Genomic DNA, 23942 nt, shown 5'->3' with positions numbered 1-23942 from the left:
AAACTTTAGATACCACAAAAATATAAATACTTGTCTTATATTACATCTATTTTATATAAAAAACAAAAAAAATAATTATTAAAATTTTATTAGTTTATAAAAAATTTTAATTTTTTTTCTTTTTTTCTGGAACTACATTTCACTTATTCATTTATTTCTCATTTTATTCAACTTTTATTGCTTAATTATTTGAACTACTAACATGGGTTTCAGTTTGTACAGAAGAAACCTTTTTTTGCTTAATTTACTCAGATTTCAAAACCAAATCTGAGACCTTAATGATTGGTTATGAATAGTCTCCCTAAATTTGTAAGGTATCAGGAGTACTTTTGCCATATTAGAGCTATAAATTAAAGTTGGTGTATCTCTAAAAGTTAGAAACATAAATAGCAATTTTAAAAAGATTGTAACAAGATTAATCTGTATTGTACATATTTCCAAGTCCTAAAAAATCCATTAACTTCACATGGTTATTAATATCTTTAATCATTTGGTTAGTTTCTTTAATGAATTTGACTGCATCTTCTTCTGGGATAACTGAATATCTTTCGTCTGCTAATTTATTCAGGTATTCTTTATCCTCAGCAAACCTTTTAGAAGCCTCAATATTAAAAATAAGTAATTTATTACTAATTAATGCTGATTAGAAAACGCTATTTAAACATTATGGGCTCTTATATTCTTTAAGATATTTACTGTAATGTTCAGAGTTTTTAGTTATCCAGAAAATTTAACGGGCAAAATATTCTCTGTATAAAACGTTGATTAAAGAAGGAGTTAAAGCATACTGTGATGCAGTGAGAACAACTAAGAACTCTCCAATATCCCCAAGCTCTTACTTACTACGACTTTTGTCACTTTGAATCATAGCTTTTACTCTTAAATCAACCTCTTTAGCAATGGAAGGATTATCTTCAATGAGATAATGGAAGAGTTAGGTGAAGTGAACGTAGGCTTCAATAGCAGAAATACTTTAGTGCATAGAGTCATTAAGTAAAGCTACAACCATCTTGTTGATAAGATTAGGAAGAACTTATAGAACTTACATCTCTAAATGTTCTGAGTTAGAAATTGCAGCTAAGCACTCTTTCAGGATGTGTTTAGATTGCTAGAAATGCTACTTATTCAAAAAGATTGGAAGAAAAGCATTGTATGCTTCTCCCATACCTGTTTTAAAAGTAATTCCATGATTGACATCAAAACCTTTAATTCCATACTACTATAATTGGCTTTGGAATCCTTCCAAAGAAAGAATTTCTGGAATTGGCTTTTGTTGAAGACGATTAAACTTATCTCTTTGTACAAAAAGAGGATATCCATAAATTCCAGTTGGGTTTTCAACTATATTTTCCTTCATAATGAAACAGGAAACTCTCTCCTTTACTTAGTTCAAAAGTGTGCTTTTTAAGTCAACTTATTAATCTTCTACTATCTAGAGAGGTGGGTATGGCTTCTAGGTTGAATGAACAAAGGTTTAATCTCCAACTTAGTGAGTGTAAGAGTAAGATTCAACCTTTTTAAGAATCTATGGTGCTCTAGCAAATGCCTCTTCATTTTCTTCTGGAGAAAAATCAGGATCAGCTAAAAAGTTCTATATTTACATGAGCAAAGTGCAAAATGTATAGCCTGGACTCCAGCCACTTCCTATTGCATCTGAATCCATATAAGCCTTATCGAGAAGGTCGATGCAAAATTTGTAATACCCATCATTTTCAGGGTATATATGATGATGGAAGTCATGATCGTAAGGTTGTCCAGGAAATATTAGCATTCTAGGAGGTTTGCATGGATACTGCTCAGGTAGAATTAACAGTAAATGAAAAAGAAGATCCTTGTATCCTCCACTCATGACTTTGATATTTACTAAGAATTAGAATGGGTCATTTGGGTCTAATTAGCAAATACCAACTCCGTTTACTGGATTTTATTGTATTTCCTTATAATCTTTTGTGATTCTCTTAAGAGCAAATTATCTGGATTTAGACATTTTAAAGCTATTTATTTTATTTATCTTCTATGTTTTTAGGTAGATATTTAATAATTAGTGTTTGATTTGTTTTTATTTAATTATTTATTATTTGATTTTGACTGCCTATTTTAAAAAGATACAGCTTAATACAGTGTCTATTATGATGATTTATTTATTACGACTTTAGTAATATTATAAAATACTTTTAAAACATGTAAATTAATATTTAAAGTAAAATTAAATAAAATAGAAGAAATAGATGAAACTATTTTATTATTGATCAAATTTAAATACTCTACTTAACTAATTAAATTGAATAGTAGACATGAAATTAAATAGACATAATAATTAATAGAATTTCAATATAAAAATTAATTTTACTCTATTCTTATTTATATTTAATTTTAGATTAATAATAAAAGATTATGATGCTAGGATAGCTTCATCTAGAATGATATTAAAAATGTTATCTATCATTTAATTATATATTTGTATTTTATTATTCAAATATTTTTTTTAATTATTTAAATATTAATAATTAATTAATTTAAAAATATTTCTTTAAAGAAAATATTTATGATTTTTATATTAATTCTATTTACTATATTAAAAATTTAATATATTAATTATGGATCATTTATTTAAAAATAAATAAGTTTCTAAATCAAAACATCTAAAGAAAGAAAATCAATCATTAAATATTTAGTATATAATATAAATAAATAAGACTTACATATTAAAAATATCTTAAATTATACATTAAACCTATATTAAAAAGCTTATTTTGAAATTTATTTCTTGAGGAATCTATTTATATACATGGATGCATATTAATCTCAATTATATATAAAGTAGCTTGATAAATTATTTTAAGATGACAGATGAGTAAATATTAATTAACTTATTAAAAGCTATAAATTAATTTTATTAAAAAAATTAAATTTTAAACTAAATAAAATAGAATTTTTTCAAATAAATAATTTCTAAATAAAGTTTAATAAATTGATTGAATAAATTTTAGTATTTTGGTTTTATATTAGATACCACAAAAATATAAATATATTTGTCTCATGTGACATCTATTTCATTTTGAAATAAACAAAAGGTATTGATATTAAATAATTTATTTTATTAGTTTACAAAAAATTTCAATTTTTTTTCTTTTTTTCTGGAACTACATTCCACTCATCAGCTTCATTTTTATTGTCTTTTTTCACTTCTTATTCAACTTTTATTGTTTAATTGTTTGAACTACTTACCAATTTATTTTATTTAACTATATTTGAAGTAGTACTATTATTTGTTTATTTTTAAACTTTCAAATCAGGTTTTACAACTTACTTATTTGTCGTCTACTATTCTGTTTTGTTAGTGTTAGATGCTTTACTTTTTGAATTAGAAATAGTGTGCCATTCATCTTCTGGTTCTTCTTCTTCCATTGGCTCTTAATCCAAGTTAACTTTTTCCTCTTCTTACATTTAAGTTTTATTGATTTGTTATTTTATTTTTTGAGATTGATTTTCATTATTTTTGGCTTCAGTTTGTACAGTAGAAACCTTTTTTTGCTTAATGTACTCAGATTTCAAAACCAAATCTGAGACCTTAATGATTGGCTAAGTATAATCTCCCTAAATTTGTAAGGTATCAGGAGTACCTTTTCCGTTAGTGAGCGATATATTAAAGTTGGTGTATCTCTAATTGTTAGAAACATAAATTGCAATTTTAAAAAGATTGTAACAAGATTAATTTGTATTATAAATATCTCCAAGTCCTAAATAATCCATTAACTTCACATGGTTATTAATATTTTTAATCATTTGATTAGTTTCTTTAATGAATTTGACTGCATCTTCTTCAGGAATAACAGAATATCTTTCGTTTGCTAATTTGTTCAGGTATTCTTTATCCTCAGCAAACTTTTTAGAAGCCTCAATATTAAAAATAAGCAATTTATTACTAACTAATGCTGATTAGAAAACATTATTTAAACTTAATGGGTTATTCAATTATTTTAAATATGCAACATACTGCTCTTAATTTTTAGGAATCCAGAAAATTTAACGGGCAAAATATTCTCTGTATAAAACGTTGATTAAAGAAGGAGTTAAAGCATACTGTGATGCAGTGAGAACAACTAAGAACTCTCCAATATCCCCAAGCTCTTACTTACTACGACTTTTGTCACTTTGAATCATAGCTTTTACTCTTAAATCAACCTCTTTAGCAATGGAAGGATTATCTTCAACGAGATAATGGAAGAGTTAGGTGAAGTGAACGTAAGCTTCGATAGCAGAAATACTTTAGTGCATAGAGTCATTAAGTAAAGCTACAACCATCTTACTGATAAGATTAGGAAGAACTTATAGAACTTACATCTCTAAATGTTCTGAGTTAGAAATTGCAGCTAAGCACTCTTTCAGGATATGTCTAGATTGCTAGAAATGCTACTTATTCAAAAAGATTGGAAGAAAAGCATTGTATGCTTCTCCCATACCTGTTTTAAAAGTAATTCCATGATTGACATTAAAGCCATTAATTCCATACTACTATAATTGGCTTTGGAATCCTTCCAAAGAAAGAATTTCTGGAATTGGCTTTTGTTGAAGACGATTAAACTTATCTCTTTATACAAAAAGAGGATATCCATAAATTCCAGTAGGGTTTTCTACGATATTTTCCTTCATAATAAAACAGGAAACTCTCTCCTTTACTTAGTTCAAAAGTGTGCCTTTTAGGTCAGCTTATTTATGTTCTACTATCTAGAGTGGTGGGTATGGCTTCGAGGTTGAATGAACAAAGGTTTAATTTCCAACTTTATGGGTGTAAGAGTAAGATTAAACCTTTTTAAGAATCTATGGTGCTCTAGCAAATGCATTTTTGTTTTCTTAAGGAGAAAAATCAGGATCAGCTAAAAAGTTCTATATTTACATGAGCAAAGTGCAAAATGTATAACCTGGACTCCAGCCACTTCCTATTGCACTTGAATTCATAATAGCTTTATCAAGAAGGTCGATGCAAAACTTGAAATAGCCATCATTTTCAGGGTATATATGATGATGGAAGCTATGATCGTAAGGTTGTCCAGGAAGTATTAGCATTCTAGGAGGTTTACATGGATACTGCTCAGGTAGGATTAACAGTATATGAAAAAGAAGATCCTTGTATCCTCCACTCACGACTTTGATATTTACTAAGAATTAGAATGGGTCATTTGGGTCTAATTAGCAAATACCAACTCCGTTTACTGGATTTTATTGTATTTCCTTATAATCTTTTGTGATTCTCTTAAGAGCAAATTATTTGGATTAAGACATTTTAAAGCTATTTATTTTATATATCTTTTTTTATAGATAGATGTTTAATAATGAGTGATTGAATTGTTTTTATTTATAATTAATTATTTATTATTTGGTTTTGATTGCTTTTCAAAAAAAGATACAACTTAATACAGTGTCTATGATTTATTATTGATTACGACTTTTAAATAGCGTCTAATAGAAAATATAAAAAATTTGCTATCAAAGTCTTTTAAGATACTTTTTTTTTTAAAGTATTTTATAATATGTAAATTAATTTTTTTAAACTACAATTAAATAAATGAGAATAAAAAACAAACAAAATCTTTTATTATCAGTCTAAAATTAAATATAAATAAATAAATATAAATATTTAAGAATAGAGAGTAAAATTTTTCATATTAAATTTTATTAATTATTATGTCTATTTAATTTTATGTTTACTATCCAATTTAATTAGTTAAGTAGAGTATTTAATTTGATCAAAAATAAAAATAATTCATCTGTGGCTAAGATAGCTTCATCTAAAATTATATTTTTAGCAGTGCTGTATATGAGGGAGTATAAATTTTAGGTTTGGTAGAATTTTTAATTCCTTTGAATCTACTAATATAAGGACTAATGCAATTAAATTGGTGAAGTATCTTGTTTTCATGTATTTCAGTAATATGGATCAAAAAATACTCCATATAAATCATTTATTTTTTACTGTTTCTAATTTGCTTATATATTCTCTTAAAGAGTCTAAAACAAATATCTCCAAATTATATAAATTAATTTGAAATTCAAATATATTAAAAATATTATCATTTAATTATATATATTATATATTTTATTATTCGAATACATTGTTTAATTATATATATTATGATCAAACCGAGTTTAAAAAATTTCTTTCAACACTAAAAATTTTATTTGTATGTTTTCATTAAGTATTTACTATAGTATATAGAATGTTTTAAATAAATCATATATTAATCTATTTATTTATTTTAATACTTGTTGTTGTAGGCTTAATAAATTTTATGATTTTTCAAACAAAATTGAAATTTTAATGAAAGTAACTTAAAAAAATAGATATTATCATATATTTTTTCATCCATCAAATGCTTTTAATCTTTAGAATGCTAAATTTTAAACTTTTAGAAAATTATTTATATTATCTTTATTTTATCAATCAAATAATAATATTTTATTGCTTTGAAATGTTTTTAATATTTAATATAAATTTTAATTAATTATAAAAATAATAAATAAATGGATGATTATTTAAACTAATTTAAATATCTTTAATTTAAAATATTAGTTAAATTATAGGCATAAAATTAAATCTAATCAGCTTATAAATCTTTTGATATTTATCTATGCTTTTTTGGTACAATAACACAATTTTAAAGGCAATCTAATCTAATGCTATAAAGATTGAATAATATATTTGTATCTAAAATATTTTATATAATAATCTAACAAAATTTGTAGTTTTTAGAATCAATTAAAAAAATATTTCATATAAAATATTTTTTAGAATTTTTTGAATTAGGAAAATGTGTGAAAATTACATTAAAATACTTATCTCCTCCCAATTGTATTTTGTTTCAAAACATAAAATTAAGTTTAAAAATTAAAATTAATTTAATCAAAAATATTTTTCTATCAAATTTTATATTTAAATTATGAGTTAATGATACGATTTAAATATTATTAAACGTTTTTTTTAATATTTGGTTTAAAAAAATATTTAATTTTTTAGCTCACAAAATTAAAATAAATAAATTAATTTTCTCTGGAATTTGATTTTATATTAAAATGACTTATATATTGAATTTTATTTATCTATAAATATCTAAAATATTGAGTAGAATATTAAAGTTGCTTTGGTTTTATTTTGATTTGATGAAGAAAAGCTATTACAAACATCAAGATATTTAAACAAGAATTCTACTTTTAAGGAAACTCTTTATTAAAGATTAAATTTGTATATTTCGCTTTTCAATTAAACCCATTTTACTAAGTGTGTTTTAACCTATCACTTTTACATTTAGTTGTTAACTTTGTTAGATTATTCAACGAGAGTCTTGATAATATCTAAATTATTAAAACACAGCAAATAAATTATTTTATTTATTAAAAATCTAAATTTTACTTTCAATTTCAGCTTCGTTGTTATTAGCAGCAAAAGCCTTCTTTTCAACACCATATTCTGTTATAATTAGAATAATAATTATTTTTTGCATAATTTATTAATTAATTTTGTTTTATAAATCTCATTTTCATTTAATGCTTTTGGGTGATCTTAAATCTAAAACTAATCAAATGTTAATACAGTATCTGGCTATAATGTAAGGATCAGCTTCTTCGCATTCTCTAACAATCAAAGGGAAGTTAGGATTTTAATTTTTTAAATTCCAGTAGTTTTTAGCAATGTAATTTCTAAGATATTTTTATTGAAAGAAATAATGAATATATATTAATTAATTTTAATTGAAAATGTCATAATATTTAATCTAATTATATTCATGTGATAAACATAATTTATGCATTTAAAATTATTTTTTTCTAAAAATAAATTTTTATTTTATTTGTTGCTTGTTTGCGTATGTAAATCACGTACCTAAGACCTAGAGATCTTTAAGAATTTTGGCAAAAAACAAATCTAAGTTCTCTTAAGTTAGTTCCAATTAATTTTTACCAAGAGCTCATTCCTAATAAAGCGCTATTTATTTATTTATGCTTCTTTTTCTTAATGATATTTTCTTTATTTTTAATAAATTAAATTAATAAATAAATTTTCCTATGATTTTTAGAAGTATCTTCTTTCATCCTATCTTTCAAAGCTTTTTTTTTAATGAAGGAATGAATAACAATTTATATTCTATTAATTTCTTTAAATACAACATTATAATATTTCTTTATTGATTAAATAATAATATCTTCTTAATTTATTTTTTATTGTTTTGCATAATAATAGATTTTCTTTCAACAATTAATTTTTAGTAAAAATATATTTTTATTTTAAATAAATTAAAAAATTAATTAAATAACTGTTAATTTTACTATTTAAATTAAACTAAGATGATTTCAGTCAAAAAGCTTTGTTCAAAAGTTATCCAAATCAATCTATCAATCAATTGTTTTAATACAAAAAATCAATCTATCAATGAATCAATCAATTATTTTAATACAACACAAAAAGGACCAGTTGATTTTACTTGATTTAATGAATGATGATTTTTTTTTTTTCAAATAAAATTCTATAAATTTATTAAAATTTTCGATTCAAAAAAAAACAAAAAATTAAATATTGAATTTTATAAAATAAGTAAAAGAAATTTGTTTATCAAAATAAATATAAATTTTAGAAAGATACAGCAAATAGTTAAATGATTTAAGAAGCATAATATGATCATTTAGATCCTTAAAATAAGCAAAATAATGAAGGAGAGGCTGATTAGCAATATGAAGAATCATATGCTTCAATAAATTTAGAGAGTTATCAATCATACTTTGACAAAATTAACTAAGCATTAGAACAAAGTAGCTAACTTACAAATTAAATGTTTTCTGATTAAAAATTTCAAGAAAGTGATGTTACATACGAAGAAATTTATAATAAATAAAATATGGAAGATAAAGGAATAGATGAAATTTCCAAAAAACTTTTGGAATATTAATTGTTCTATGGGATATAGAGCCCTGATATTCAATAGATTTAACAATAAACTACTATTAATGAATAAAATATGAGTGATTAAAATACATTTTAATAGAATAGATTTGAATAACTTAGTCAAGAAATAGCAAACCGAATTTAAGAAAGAGCATTTGTGACTACAGATTAAAGCAACTAGTTTAATTTGCACACAATTGAAGAAGAGGATATTAATGAAGAAGATTTAAGCATAGACAAAAAGCATAAAATAAAAAAAATTGAAGTTAATAATTAGCAACAGTTAACTGAAAGCATTACAGAGGAGCATTAGAATTCTAATTAATAAGATTAAAACTCTCTGGTGTAAAATACATCAGATTAAATAAACTAAGAAAGTAGTTAGTAAGAGGAGGATGACGAGAGACACAATCCACCTATTCCTATTCCTTAAGAAGAAGGACATAAGCCTATGATTATTGTTAAAGGAAATAAATACCTCATATAAAATTACAACAGTAATCATGTTTAACATGAAGAATAACCTCGATTTTACAGTTAAAGTAATAAGCAGGAAATTGTGTTTAATCTGAGATAACGAGAAAATGAAGAAGAAGAAGGAGAGGAAGAGCTTAATTAATTTTAAAATTTAGAATAATAAATTAACAATTAGTAATTGTATGGAAATTAAAAAGAAGAAGAATATGAATAGGATTTAAATTATCATCAATAATTATAGGATCATGAGCAAGAAGATTTTGTTAATAGAGACAGCTAGTAGGATGATAATGAAAATTTGTAATGCGATGAATCATAAGAGCTAGAAAATGAATAGCAATATTAATTACAAAAATAAGCTATCGAGGCATTTGTTTAGAAATAGAATTAATAATAACAAGCATACAAAGAAAGCTTGAATAAATAATTAATAGCTCATGCTGAATAATAAAGTGGGATGCTTTAACACATTTAAGAATAGGGTTAAGAAAATCAACAAAGTAAAATTGAATATTAATATGATAATAAACTAACTATGGAAGAGTTATCTGGAAAAAGTTACTAGAGTTATAGATAGATTAAAAATTAGAAGGCTTTAAATCATCCCAATTCAGATAGAACAATCACAAAATAAAACAAGGTTAGGCCACAATCTCCAAAAAACGAAGAAAAGCTTGAAAGGTTAAACAAGCAATAAAACCTAGCTAATCAATAAAAATAAGTTAATAAAAACCATTTTCTTTCCCCAAACAGTTATTCAAATTACTAAAAAATAGACAGGTTTAACTAACAAGAATAACTTAGTCATTATCAAAAAAATAAAAGCCCAATTTCAGTTTCTAAAAATAATAAAAAAATAAATAATTAATTCACTAGTTAACAAAAAAATGAGATATCTTCTTCACCATTAGCTAGCCAAAATTTAAGTAAAAAGAATGTCTAATAAAATGAAGTAGAATCAAATCAAAATTGTCATAATGGGAATCATATTTATGAATATAATTATGAGTAAAATATATAACAGGAATAAGATTAGCAATTTAATCCTAATAGTTACTTAAGCTCTTATTCATAAAATTAAGCTTAAAATCTTTATGATTATCAAAAAAGTTAGTCTAATCAAATTAATCATAACCAAAATTATACGAATGGCTAAGAAAATGAGTATTACTATGAATAAAAGCTATAAAACAACAACAACAACAAATTCTAAACTCTTTAAAAATTACAGCAAGAAAAGCTAAGGTTAGAAAAGATTAAATATAAAAAATTGGTTTAAGAGCAGTAAGAAGAGAGAGAAAAAAAATACATTCGACAAAATAAACTCATAAATAAAGAATATTCTTACAATAATTCATCTAATCAAATTACTTCTATAAGCAATTAAAATGAATATTTCCCTACTAAAATGAAAACATAGTAGGAGTACTCTACTCTGAATGGCAATAAATATTATTAAAAGAATATGTTAACTGAGCATTAAAATAATTCTGCCTACCTAGAGTAATAAAGTAATTACACATATTTAAATTCCTTCAAAATGAAGAAAAAGTAAATGAGTTTATCTAATTTGAGTAACTAAAGTGAAACTTAAACACAAAATATGTACTAAATGCAATAATTGGCTGCTTAAAGTTCTAACAAAAATTTAAGTAAAATTGCGTCTCCTTCTGGAAGAAGATCTGATATAATAAAATCACCTTAGAATAACTATAACAAAGATCTTTTTATTTAACAAAACTAGCAAAAAAATTCGACAAAAAACTAGTAAAATAGTATTAGAAATGAATAAAATGTTGTTAATATAGAAGTTATGAAAAAAATTGCTTAAGATATCGAAAGACAACAAGCCCTTAAGTACTAAAATAATTTTTATTAAAATAAATAAATAAATAATTTTACTTAAAAATTTTATTTATAGGTAAAAGAGAGGATAAATAGATTAAAATATGCAGAGAGAAACTAGAGTAAGTTATTTAATTTTAATTTATATCTAAATTTATCACTTATATGCAATAGGTTCTAATTAAAAATGGTTTAGTAGCAGATGCAATTAACGAAATAGTATTAAAAACAGAAAAGAAATCTAGATCTACTTCGAGAACTCCTTCGAAGAATAAAAAGAGTGCCCCAACTTCAAAAATAATAAGCTAAAAAGCAAAAGAATAATAAATGCTTAGGTTTTAGCATGCAGTTGTTGAAAGCACAGATAATCTTAAACCTAAAAAATCCATTTAATAAACAAAGAATATAAACAATAATTATTTTGCAAATTACTTCAACGAGTCTCCAATAAAAAAGAAATCCACTCCTCAAAAACAATCTGCTAAAGATACAACAGGGTAATTAATTGTTTCAAAAATGTAAAAAATATTAATTTAATTTTATTCTAAAATAAAAAGTGATAGAGGAATTTTGATGATTTTGGAAAACTTTTCTAAAGTAAATAAATTTTTATTTCATAAATAATTTTTACAAATAATTTAACAAAATTTAAAAATAATTTAGAAAAATTAAGTAAATGCTAAGGATCTCAAATTAAATACTAGTAATCAAAGTATAACTTCTAGAAACTAATTAACAAATAAAAATTCATCAAATAATAGCAACAATAGTATGCAATTAAAGACTTTATTATTGTGATTATATTTGATAACTTATTTATTAATTTAGTTTTATTTTATTTTATTTTTAACAAAATCTAAATAGAAATATTTTTATTTTTTTAAATTATTAAGTAAGTTTTTTAAGCTAAGATTCAATTTTTTTGGTTTTTTAAGAAATGGGATATTTAACTTTAGTTGCTTTGTTTAAAAAGCTAAGTTTATTATAATTGTTTGCTTTTTTATTGCTGATTATTTTAATTATTATTTGTTTTTTATTATAAAAATTATTTTTGTTAATTTTATTAAAAAAAAGTTTTATTTTATTGTAAATCAATTTTTTACTCTTTAATTAAACTTTTATTTTCATTTTCTTCTCTTTATTAGAATAAGTTATTCTGATTAAAAGAAAACCTATTTTAGTCTTAATTCTGAATGTAATTGGTGTTACTCATTCCATAGTTTGTTGAGCTTTATTCTTTGATTTGTGCAGGTTACAAAGAGCTTTTTTTGCTTTATTGTTGTTATTAAACGCACTTATAAAATCTTTATGCAAAAGTTATGTTTGAATTTATTATAGAGTCAATAGGGATCATTTCAAAAACTTGAATTGTTATCTTTTAAAGCAAGAGATTCTAAATTTAAAGGGATTTAAGCATTTGGAAACACTCTGATTTTAATAGGTCAAAATAATCTGAATCTATTCGAAGTATTTCTCTTTTAACTACAATATTTGTATGGTCTATTTTCGTTAATTAAAGTTTAGCTATCTTAGCTATTCTCTTGTAGTGTTTCATATCCAAAGTAATTTATTCTACTATTTGATCAACTAAGTATTGAAGTTATTATATTGAATACTCTCCCAACTTAAGCATTCTACTTACTTTCAATTAATCTATTTCAACTTAAACATTATGGTAATCTATTTTAATTTCAAACAAAAATACTTTAATTAAAAATTAATTATTTATTTTAAAAAAATAAATTACTTCTGCTTACTCCATAGTAAATCTACAAAAGAGAATTTGTAACATTTTATGGAAAAGTTTGATATATTTAGATTAAATTATTATTAATATCATTTATACTCATGATTCTCATTTTTTCAAGAGAGGCTAACAGAGATTCTGATAAATTAGTCATCATTTTTATATCTAAATGAAGATGAGAGACAAAATCTTTAATTTCTTAAATTCTACTTATACAAGAGTTTTACAAAATGGAATGAAAAGACATTTAAGCTGCAAGGAATGAGAGCAGAGTATTTGCTCCTATCCCACAGAATGATTCTACCTTAAATTCATTATGAATATAATTTGCAATTGATGAAGCTATATCAGCTGGATTCTCAAAACCTTTTTCAGTCATATAATTGGTTACATCTATGAGAAAATAATATATATTTTTATTATTAAAATCCACCTCTACATCTTTATCAATCTATTGTAAATACCTTAAGATTGAATTAAAAACTTCCTGTGAGCTCTATTAATTCTACATTTTAAGTATAAGGATGTTTTAAATAATATTTTCTATCTCAGAAGTATTCATTCCAACTCTTATTCCTAGTTAGAATGCCTAATTATTCAATTGGCAAATTTGATTACTAGAATTGATCAATATGCATGGCTGATTTTTATCTTACTGTCTTTCAGAAAGCAAAACATCTAAATGAAGAGAGTATAAACCAATAGTCAACCATTTCCTAAATGAGATTTGCTACTTTTAAACTTGTTTTCTTAAATCATCAAATAAAATATTGGTATTTTCAATTTGGGGATATTTATATTGTTTATATTCTTCTTTTTTTTTAATATCTTCTTCAATGAGAACTTCTAATTATCTCTAATCCATATTAAATTAATTTGTTTTGAATTTTTAAATATTTTTTATTTAATTAGATAACATTAAAATAATTTGGCGCAAACAACCAGCTTATTATTAATTGTAATATAAGAGCTAGTTTTTAAAACTTTTGAAATTAATAACAAGCTTTGTTAAAAATTATTTTGCTATTCCTTAAAATGATTGAATAAATTTAACAGATTATTATAAAAAATTTGGAATTTTTAATTTAAATTTCGATGTAAAAGGCGCAGAAATTCAATTAAATTTTTTTAATATTTACAAAAAAGTAGACTAAAAGAACAAATAAATCAAATGATTAATCAAAAAATTATCTTACAAATTACATCTATCCCATTTATTCATTATATAAGTGCTCATTTTTACTCTTACAATTTATTTTCTTTGAATACATTTTTTAGTTTAAAGACATATAATATTATTTGAATAAGAATAAAATAAAAAAAAGAATTATTTTTCATTTTACTTTTATTTAAAAAAATCTGCAAAAAATACTTACTTTTGTCATAAAATAAAGTAGCTTAAAGATAAACTTAAAAAAAATAAAAAATTTTACAAAAAAATAATTTATGTCAAAAAATTCGTTCAAAAATGTTCTAAATTAGCAGTTATTTTTTGTTCTCATAAAGTATTATTTCAATAAATAACTATATGAGCTTTTATTTTTTTATAATTTAAAGATTATAACTTCATTAAAATTAGATTTTATCTTATTGTCTAAAAATAAAACATTAAACAAAAATATTATAAACATTTGTTCTTCTTCTTTTTGGAAAAACATAAATATGTTCTTAATTTAATTTTATAAAAAGAAAAATTTATGTTAGAAATAAAAGATGAGTTAACAAATAAAAATCAAAGAAAAAAATACTAAAATGAATTAAATTATATTTACAAATGATTATTATTATAATGATAAATTTTTTTAATTATAATAGAATGACCACCGATTAAACTAAATTTTCAAATAAAAGAAATTTGAATTAATGAGGTGTAAATTTGCAAAATAAGTTGAGAAAATCAATCGTTTGTTATGAAAAATTTGTAAATTATTGTTAAAATTAAAAAGGAACTTCAAACAAAAATTTTGCTTTCAAAAAGGATGGTTGCATCTCACATACATACATTTAGAATTTTTGGTTATGTTGGAATTAAATTGATTGAAAAGTAAAAAGAAGATATAATAATATAAGACGTCACATTCGGCTAATTAAACCAACATATATAAATTAAATTTTTAGGGAAAGGAATATTATATATTTGAAGAGAGTTATTTATTTATTTAGTAATTAGATTTGAGTTTTTTTTATTTCATTACATATGCTCATCAAAATTAATTGAAATATCTTTGAAATAGCTTTATTTTTCATTCTAAATTTTACTTTTATTGTTGAATAAAGTCGTTTATAATTTTTTTTGTTGAGTTATTGGCTATGTCGAAAACAGTTTAGCCTTCATTATCTTAAATGTTAGGATCAGCTCCTTTCTTTAACAGCTCTAGGACTAAATGATTTTGTTCGTTTAAAGCAGCAACATGAAGTGGAGTAAAGCCATCTGAATCTTGGGCATTAATGTTAGGAAATGATTCAATAAGAGTATGGAAAGTGTCTAGAAGCTCATTTTCTATGCAATAGTGTAATGCGGTGCTACCTTATTCATTCTTTTGACATAAATCAAATCCTTCTTTGATGCTCTTTTCTATTTCTGGGATGTTTTATTCATCTAACAAACTAAAGAAAATTTATGTTTCTTCAGTTACTTCTTGTGCTTCTTTTTAGCCCAAGAATTATTCTCCTATATTTTAGGTCATTTTGCTTACAGATAAGCCAAACCCCCTTCCTACTTATTCCTTTTTATTTTTAAAGCTACTTTCTTCGCCTTCATTAGCATCTTAATCAGACTCTGTTTCAAATAGATCTTTTTCGCTAATGTTATTGTCATCTTCGCTTTCCTCTTAGTCATTTTCATTGGCACCTTGAGAAATTTTAGCAATTTATTCTTCATACTTAGGGAGCATTTAAATTACATATTCAACATAGAGCATCATAGCATCTTCTCTTGGTAAACCCTTAAATTTGGTCCAATGTTCATACTTCAACTTAGCTTCATAATTTAAACTTGATGGTTAACTTATATTGCAGTCGCCAACTAGAGCTTGTTTATATAGACCGTAGAGCTATAGAGAGTCTTTGGGGTCAGTGTTTTATTCTTTTCTGATAATTTTACATGCGGCTTTAAATTTAAGCAAGACATCTTCTTTCACAGTACCTTACATTTAAGAGAGTTAATCCTACTATTGGGTTGCTGCTGTGAGCTAAACCTTAGTAGGACGTTTACACTTTGTATAGACTAAATTAATGAACTTTTTAGGGTAAGCTAAAATTAGTCCAGTAAGAATAATATTACTATATTTAAGTGTTTATAACAGTATGTCTTTTGCTTGCTAGGACATTATGTAAATAGAATTTTGTTTTCTATGATCTAAAAAGAATTGCTAAAATGATTGAAATGAAGTGATTCTTAGTAGTTTTTGGCCTAAAAAATACAAAACTACTTTAAGAAGATTTTTTTAATTTTTTGAGAGGTTGGCTAAATATATATTTCCTTAAGAAAACTTACTATTTAGTTATTCTATAATAGGTTTATTGCTTTCGAAATCTACTTTTAGAATTTTCTTATTATCAAAATATTTAGATAATATTTTAAATATTTTTCACTGTCAGAAAAAAAACTTACTTTTTATCTTTTCTTTTATTTATTTATTTAATTGCTTTACTTTTTTACTTTGCTTTCTTTTCTTACTTTAATTAACACTTTTCTTTTTCTCTCTTTGATAATATAATTTATTTATTTTCAAATAATAATCATTAAAGTATTATATAATTTTTTATAAAAAATAATATATGTATATATATCCTTATCTGTACTACATAAATAAATATACATTTATCTTGCTTGTCTTTTCTTTCCTTATTTAAAATGCTTTGAATTTACTATTTTAATGTTTTGATCATTTCTTAGTGATGTGTCTTGATTTTCTATCACCAAATCAATACCTTCTATTTTCCATTTTTCTTTTTACGTTATTCATTTTCAGAAAGTTTGAAAATATTAAATTGTATACATAAAAGTTTTTTATTATACTAGCATTTAAAAACAAGCCACAATTTATTGATATCATATTTTGAATAATCGAAAATTACACACACTAACTCAAACATATATTTTTGCTGATTTTTTCTAAGATGAATTAGAACTTGTGTTTTAATTACAGATTAAAAACCAGCTTGAGTTTTTGTATTGATAGAATAAGAAATGAGTTCTTTTTCATTTAAATAATCTAATTATTTGATGATAGTTTTCAGTACTTCTCTAGATAAGATTGAAACTTAAATAAGCTTTTGGGTTTCTTATTTATTTCAAATTAATTTTTTAAACATGAATTGGCTTTTTTAAAATTTAAAAGTGAAAAAATCTTATTTTAAAAATAGGCTACCAAAATAAAAAATACTTTGTCTAAAAAATATTACCTAGAAATTGATAGGTAATTAATTTATTAAGTCGAATTTAAATTAGAAAAATATATTTTTCAAACTGAAAAAAAATAAAGCAAATTAATAAAAAATAATATTTATTAAAATAAATAATTTTCTGTTTAAAATTAAAAATTTTTATAAAATTATTTCAAACAAAAAATGTGAAATGTTTTTTTTGAAATTAAATAAAATTAAATTTAAAATATTCAAAAATACTAAAATATGAATGTATAAAAGATGCTTAATAGCCAATAGTTTTTGATTTATGATTAGATTCTAAATAAAAATAATATAAAAAAAATTATTAAATATATTAGGATAAAGGAATGGTAATCTGTATAATTAACTTAATTGTGGTTGTAAGAAATTTGTATTGGAGGTATTAAATTTATTAGTAACTTCGTATACCAATAATTAATGAATGCTAAGTGTTTGTTTTTCTTGTGTTATTGGCTTTATCACTTTGATTTTTAATTGAATTTTTTTCACGTTAGGATGCATAATTGTTATCATTATTACCTTTTCTTTATAATAAATTTCTTTCAAAAGAATAAATTAATAAATTAGTTAGTAGTTTGTTTATTTGTTAGTTTGTTGTAGGTTCATCAAATTTGAATGCAATAGGCGCAAGTTCGCTCTAATCTCCCGAAACCAATTTATGGTTTGCATAAAAGATTAGGAGAAGAAAATGTTGAATAAAACACAAAAGCAGTCATAGAAAAATATAAAACATATACTTGGGATAAATCGTTCATTTACAATTATCTTGATACTCGTTTATTGAAATCAATATTTTTAGATGATAATTAATACTTTTAAGATTGCATTTTTCTAATTAATGAATATAATGCAGAGGTAGAGAAAATCAAGAAAAGCAAGGAGGAAATGAAAAATGGGCCATGGAAAATGCGTTTTTTTAGCACTCTATATAATTTACTTCGTGAGGTCATTTTTACAAGAGACAGAATACTTTAACGAAGTTTCGCCCAAGATGTTAATTAATGGGCGTATAAGCAATTAGAAGGTTTAGAGGCAGATTAGAAAGAAATTAAACCTTTTGAAAATGATCCAGCCTTTATGCTTACAACACTAAGAGGAGTTATGAAAGATTTTAGCAAGTATCGTAAAACCTCAAGCTCTAGGGAGAGACCTGTAAATAAATCTCTTGAAAAATAGATAACAGTGACCTTTACCGCTAACACTTTACCTAATTTTAACGACGAATCAACTGTAATAGGCAACAGAACTTTCCTTGATGAAAGCACAAGAGATTAAACCATATTAGATAACAGATAATAATCCCCAGAAAAAGAAGAATAATCAGTTTTGAGTTAAAGCACAACTCATTTTAAAGTAACTTCTATTTTATCTTAAGCTGGGCTGCGTCCTAAGATGAAGATGCCTTCAGAATATGTACAAGAAGCTTTAAAAGATTATAATATATGTGCTCGTACTAAACATCCTGAATATGAACCTCCTGCTGTAAGGTATAAAATAACTTCATAATATATATATTTTTACTTAAAATCCTTATTAAACAAAACTAAAATATTATTGAAAAGTAAATAAATAAATTCCTAAATAAATAAAAATGGCTTTAAAAGATACCTATTATTTTAAGAAATATAGTGAAATTTTAGATTAAGGAAGATTCATAATTTTTTTTGATATAAAAATGAAACAGAAAATATTTACTTATTTAATTTTAATTAAACAGAAATAAATATTTAAATAATTATCATTAAATTCTTTAAAGCTATTTGACAAATAAATTAATTTTAATTTTACTAATTTTAAAAAGACTGAAAGAATATAAGAGAAGAGTTTTAAGCTTTGATGATCCTTCTAAAGTGTTAACTAAGTTGGCTGATACATAAAAGAAAGATTCTGAATTTTCAAGAGTAACTTATCCTAAGCCTTTAACACTCTAGGATATGAAAAAAAAGAAAGAAGAAGAAGAATAGTAAGCACTTGAAGAATAGAAGAGAGAAGAGGCTGCAAATAGAGCAGAAAGTGCTGCTGGAGAAATTAAACCAGAAGATGGATAGGCCCCTGCTGCAGCAACTCCTAATTAGGAGGGAGAATAAAAAGCTGATGATGATAAGAGCTAAAAGGAAGACTTGGATTTAAGTGGAATTCTAGCTGAAAAGGATGATGGATAACCCAAAAAACCTCCTCTTTAACCTAATATTAAAAATTATACGAATGATGAATATGGAAAGGAGACTTTTATTAGAGATTTAAATAAAAAGTATGATCACAGAAGCAACTATATTTACTATGAGCCTTCTGATGATGTACGCGAAATAAGAATGGAAAATAAGTGGAATGAAAATAGGTAAAAGGAATTAAAAGAGAAGAGAGAAAATGAAGAAATGATTAAATTGGTTTAAGAATGGTCTATTGCAAAAGGCAGATTAGAAAAAGAAATCAGTAGAAAAATAGATTCAAATATTTATGGTTCGAAATTTAAGGATTGCGAATATCGCTTTAATAAAAAAACAAATGAAGAGCTTTAAAAGCTGGATTAAGAAACTAAAGAAGCTGCTCTTAAGCAAAATGCCCTCTAAGAAATCAGGGAAATAGAAGACAAGAAAAAGAGAATCGAATAAAAAAAGAAGGAAAGAGAGGAAAGAAGAAAGGAAAGAGAAGAAAAGAAAAATAAGAAAAAAAGACATGATTCTGACTCAGATAAAGAAAAGTCTGATGAAGAGTCTTATGATGAAGAATTAGATGGTCCTTTTGATCCCAGCAATCCTAAATTTAAAAATAAAAGACGTCCTCATTCATTGCATGTCTAATCAAAGCCTGAATAAAAAAGTGTTGATTTCACTTCTACTCTTCCTCGTATAGCAAAAGTGTAAAATCAAACTAATTTGCATCCCTTCAAAGGACTAGAATATGATACATAACGTTAAAAGATTGAAATGATAAAGAGACTTCATGGTAATTTAATAAATATTAAACCTAATAATCCAGCTAATAACAATGAATTATCAAAAACTCAGTAAGCTGCTGTTTAATCTGAGTCTTCATAGTCATTTTACTATGAAAGTTAAAATAGAAACTAATCTAAGGAACCTATATAACCTTCTTTATCAGTGTATTCAAGAGATGTTATGTAAAAGCTTAGACCTTTTTCAGCAATTTTTGAAGCAAACGACCTATCAGTAATTTAAAAGGAGCAACTACTGGAAGTACACGAAGTAAAAAATAGAATGGCTAAGTATAAACTTTCAGTACCATATAAAAAATTAAAAGATGCAATAATTGTCCCAGAAGGCCTGACAAATAAAGAGGATTTAGAGCTTATTCCAGATCCTGGACAAGGATTAATAAAAAATCCCTTTATGAAGGATAAGAAGAAAAAAAAGAAGAAGAAAAGAAAGTGAAATAAAAAAAATTTTTGTTGTTTTATATTATATAAATAAAAATAAATTTATAATTCAAGTAAAATTATTGGTTTCTCAATAATAAAAATATACAAATAAGTAAGTAAATAAATAAATAAATGTCTTATAAAAATTAAGTTTCTAATAAGATACATAGTTTTAAATTCAAAATTACATTTTTTCTAAGATTTTTGTAAATCAACTCTAAAATGATCGATCTATTATTATATTATATTTGAATTGAATTGTATCTTTTTAATTAAATAAATAAGAAAATCAATTAATAAACTAATTTTATTTAATATAGATAGAATCTATTATACAATATAAGCCATATAACAATATATATTTAACTTAAAGTAAAAAATAATTTATTGAGAGCAAATATAGCCTTATAATTTTTATATTTTAAAGAATTAAACCTTTATTTTTCTTTCGATTATTACTAAAAGAGTTTTTGAAAAATTAAAATGATATTTATTCAAAAATAGTGAAAATAGGTTTAGAATTTTATTTTATTTTTTAATATTTTTAGGACTCGTTTTTTCGCGGGAAAGAATATAATAATAATTATTACAAGTTACAATAATTATTTGGTAATTTATGTAATAAAAAATATTTGAATATAATAAGAAAAAAATATACATAAATAAAAGTAACATGTCTCTTTCATTTATTATTTAATCAACTACTACTTTTTGAGTTTTTATTTTTCATTTTTTTAAAATTTAATCAATTAATGCAAAGTAATTTTGCTATCTTTTTATATAGTAATACTTCGATAAAATGAGTTTATCACTTAATTTTAAGAAATTTTCATTCAAGTTTGGAAAGTTTAATAAAATTAAAAAATATTAAATCATGAAAAAAGCAATAAGTAAATGATAAACTAAAGTATTTACATAAATTTTTTATATTCTTAAGTAAAACTGTTAAATTATTAAAAATGAATTTATTTTTTATACTAGTTACTCATATAGTTTAAAAGTTAAACATAAACATAAAGAAGAAAACTATTAATTAATTTTAATTAAGAGTAAATAATTTGTGTGGTTATTTAATTACTTAAGTAATATTAGTTCATCATTTAATACAATTTTTTGATAATTATGGAATGGATTGTAACCTAAAATAAAAAATATCAATCTTTACAAATTTTAAAGAATCCCTAAATTTAATCTCTAAAAATACATTAATTAGAGAAATTTTTTCTCTAGAAAAAATATAAACCAAAGATACGAGTTTATCAAGATCAAGAACTTTTAGAAAAAATTTTAAAGTACTGTCTTAACTTTATCAAATAGTTAAATGCATATAATAACTTCAAAAAAAAATTATAATTTTGCTAAATAGCTTAATTTAAGATTTAATAAGGTTTAATTAGGTTATGATAATAAAATTAAAGCTAATAAAAAGAAACTAAAAATGTTAAACAAAGATGAGTTGAACTTTTTAGATTAATAGTAAATGAAAATTTTAAACTAGGTTATTAAAAATCAGTTTGAACAATTACGCTTGAATATAAATATGATAAGAATAATTTTCCAATTAATAAATTGTTAATAAAACAAATTATGTACTTTTTTATTTTAAAACTTCAAAAGAACTCAAAAATATGACTAATTATTTATATTTGCAAATTAGAAACTTATTAATTTATTCATGTATCAAAAGGTTTGTTTTGATTTTTAAATAGAATGATAGATATATAGATAACTTTTACATAAGTAATTAATTAAACATCTATAAAAATAAAAGATATGTCTTCTTGTACAAATAATATTTATGATTAAATGGAATAATATAGATAAAATAGATAATATTAAAATTATTTTGAAGGTTTTTTTAAAGCTATTATTTTTTTTTTATTAAATAAAAAATAGTTAACTGTAAGCAAAGTTTTTATCTTATTTTAATTAAAAGTAAATTTGTAATTAAAATTGTGTGATTAGTGGATAAAAAGGAAAAGATAGAAATTTTAAGGTAAACTATTTCACCAGTTAATTTTTATAGAGATATATGCTAAATCACTATAAATTATGTACTATAGTATTATAATTATTTATCTTTCTCATAAATTTTGCTTAACTTATACTCATTTTTTTAAATATATTTGGTGTGTTTTATAATTTTTCATTTGTGGATAAAAAGTATCTTTCTATTTTCATCAATAATAAAGCTTCTTTTCTTTAATGAAAAGCTGGTTTCTTTTTATTTATATTAATCAAATCAATTTTTATAATTAATTTAATATCACAAATTTTTAAAAAAATAATAATAATTAGAAAGAATATTTTAAACCTATTCTGCTACAATGCATAAACTGTTTCCTTGCAAATGTGGTGAATTTGAATATGACAGTAACTCTTCACTTTATAACCACATTAGGCTGAAGCATAACAATGATATAGAAGGATATAAACCTGAAAAAAAATTGGGAAGACCTAAAGGTAAGAGAAATTAAACTATCATAAAAGATAAATCTAAAGTACTTCCTAAGGTTTTAAAATGTAAATGTGGAACGACTCTAAAAAGCGAAGGTGCTTTATCAAACCACATAAGATTAAAGCATAAAAATCATCCAGATTTTTAAACTATTAAGAAGAAGCAAGGTAGAAAACCCAAAGATGTTACTAAATAATAAAACGAAGTTTAACAATAAGAGATAGACTGTTTAGAGACTCAGTAATTCACATCAGAACATAATGAAATTATTAATACAACCATTGAAGGCCCAACTTAAAATATTTATTAAAATCCAAATACTACTAAATCGCTTTAATAAATTTACTAAGCACATGAAGATTAAGAGTCAGAAATAGTTTAGGATTAAACATAATAGTTTAACCATATTGAAGTTGGTGATTGCTAACTAGAACAGGGAGATGAAGATAATTACTTCCCTTATTAAGACTAATTTGACTAAAACAATTTTGAATCTGGCTTTTATGGAAATTATCAACAAGAAGATTTTATGGAAATTCAACATAATCTCTATTTTTAAAGTGAATAATTTACTAATTGAATTAGTTAGTGAGTTAGTTTTTACTCATTTGAAAAGTAAAAAGTATGAAATACACCTTTTCAAAATTTTACTATTATTTATTTGCCGAAGTTTTAATATCAAATAAAACTT

The 23942-nt window shown here is 23.2% G+C and overlaps 8 protein-coding genes across 8 annotated transcripts; 3 read left to right on the top strand and 5 right to left on the bottom strand. All coding sequences in view use genetic code 6, as the record gives it.

Annotated features, from left to right (window-relative positions):
- Positions 1 to 139: 139 nt before the first annotated feature.
- TTHERM_00659090 (ubiquitin-conjugating enzyme) lies at positions 140 to 1987 on the bottom strand (the record flags this gene model as incomplete). Its single annotated transcript, XM_001024110.1, has 1 exon — positions 140 to 1987. One exon carries the CDS (start codon positions 1985 to 1987, stop codon positions 140 to 142), a length of 1848 nt encoding a protein of 615 aa, XP_001024110.1.
- A 1130-nt stretch (positions 1988 to 3117) lies between these two features.
- Positions 3118 to 5283, bottom strand: TTHERM_00659080 (ubiquitin-conjugating enzyme; the record flags this gene model as incomplete). Its single annotated transcript, XM_001024109.1, has 1 exon — positions 3118 to 5283. The coding sequence occupies one exon, from the start codon at positions 5281 to 5283 to the stop codon at positions 3118 to 3120; it is 2166 nt and encodes a 721-aa protein (XP_001024109.1).
- A 2008-nt stretch (positions 5284 to 7291) lies between these two features.
- On the bottom strand, positions 7292 to 7965 carry TTHERM_00659070 (ribosomal protein L51/S25/CI-B8 domain protein; the record flags this gene model as incomplete). The annotated part of the gene is made up of 4 exons (XM_001024108.3): positions 7292 to 7350; positions 7409 to 7465; positions 7589 to 7695; positions 7877 to 7965. The coding sequence occupies 4 exons, from the start codon at positions 7963 to 7965 to the stop codon at positions 7292 to 7294; spliced, it is 312 nt and encodes a 103-aa protein (XP_001024108.2).
- Positions 7966 to 8645: 680 nt separating this feature from the next.
- On the top strand, positions 8646 to 12052 carry TTHERM_00659060 (hypothetical protein; the record flags this gene model as incomplete). Its single annotated transcript, XM_001024107.3, has 5 exons — positions 8646 to 11266; positions 11331 to 11376; positions 11429 to 11751; positions 11812 to 11851; positions 11918 to 12052. The coding sequence occupies 5 exons, from the start codon at positions 8646 to 8648 to the stop codon at positions 12050 to 12052; spliced, it is 3165 nt and encodes a 1054-aa protein (XP_001024107.2).
- A 115-nt stretch (positions 12053 to 12167) lies between these two features.
- On the bottom strand, positions 12168 to 13866 carry TTHERM_00659050 (ImpB/MucB/SamB family protein; the record flags this gene model as incomplete). Its single annotated transcript, XM_001024106.2, has 2 exons — positions 12168 to 12934; positions 13002 to 13866. 2 exons carry the CDS (start codon positions 13864 to 13866, stop codon positions 12168 to 12170), a joined length of 1632 nt encoding a protein of 543 aa, XP_001024106.2.
- Positions 13867 to 15244: 1378 nt separating this feature from the next.
- Positions 15245 to 16330, bottom strand: TTHERM_00659040 (acyl CoA-binding protein; the record flags this gene model as incomplete). Its single annotated transcript, XM_001024105.1, has 1 exon — positions 15245 to 16330. One exon carries the CDS (start codon positions 16328 to 16330, stop codon positions 15245 to 15247), a length of 1086 nt encoding a protein of 361 aa, XP_001024105.1.
- A 1699-nt stretch (positions 16331 to 18029) lies between these two features.
- TTHERM_00659030 (hypothetical protein) lies at positions 18030 to 20806 on the top strand (the record flags this gene model as incomplete). Its single annotated transcript, XM_001024104.1, has 2 exons — positions 18030 to 18901; positions 19216 to 20806. 2 exons carry the CDS (start codon positions 18030 to 18032, stop codon positions 20804 to 20806), a joined length of 2463 nt encoding a protein of 820 aa, XP_001024104.1.
- Positions 20807 to 23042: 2236 nt separating this feature from the next.
- Positions 23043 to 23831, top strand: TTHERM_00659020 (zinc finger, C2H2 type family protein; the record flags this gene model as incomplete). The annotated part of the gene is made up of 1 exon (XM_001024103.2): positions 23043 to 23831. Exon 1 carries the CDS (start codon positions 23121 to 23123, stop codon positions 23829 to 23831), a length of 711 nt encoding a protein of 236 aa, XP_001024103.1. The 5' UTR covers positions 23043 to 23120.
- Positions 23832 to 23942: the final 111 nt, after the last annotated feature.

The sequence above is a fragment of the Tetrahymena thermophila genome (genome assembly GCF_000189635.1).
Source record: "Tetrahymena thermophila SB210 genomic scaffold scf_8254402, whole genome shotgun sequence".
In the NCBI taxonomy this organism is placed as follows: Eukaryota; Ciliophora; class Oligohymenophorea; order Hymenostomatida; family Tetrahymenidae; genus Tetrahymena; species Tetrahymena thermophila.
The sequence above is the reverse complement of the archived record's forward strand: the minus strand, read 5'-3'. Positions and strand labels throughout refer to the sequence as shown.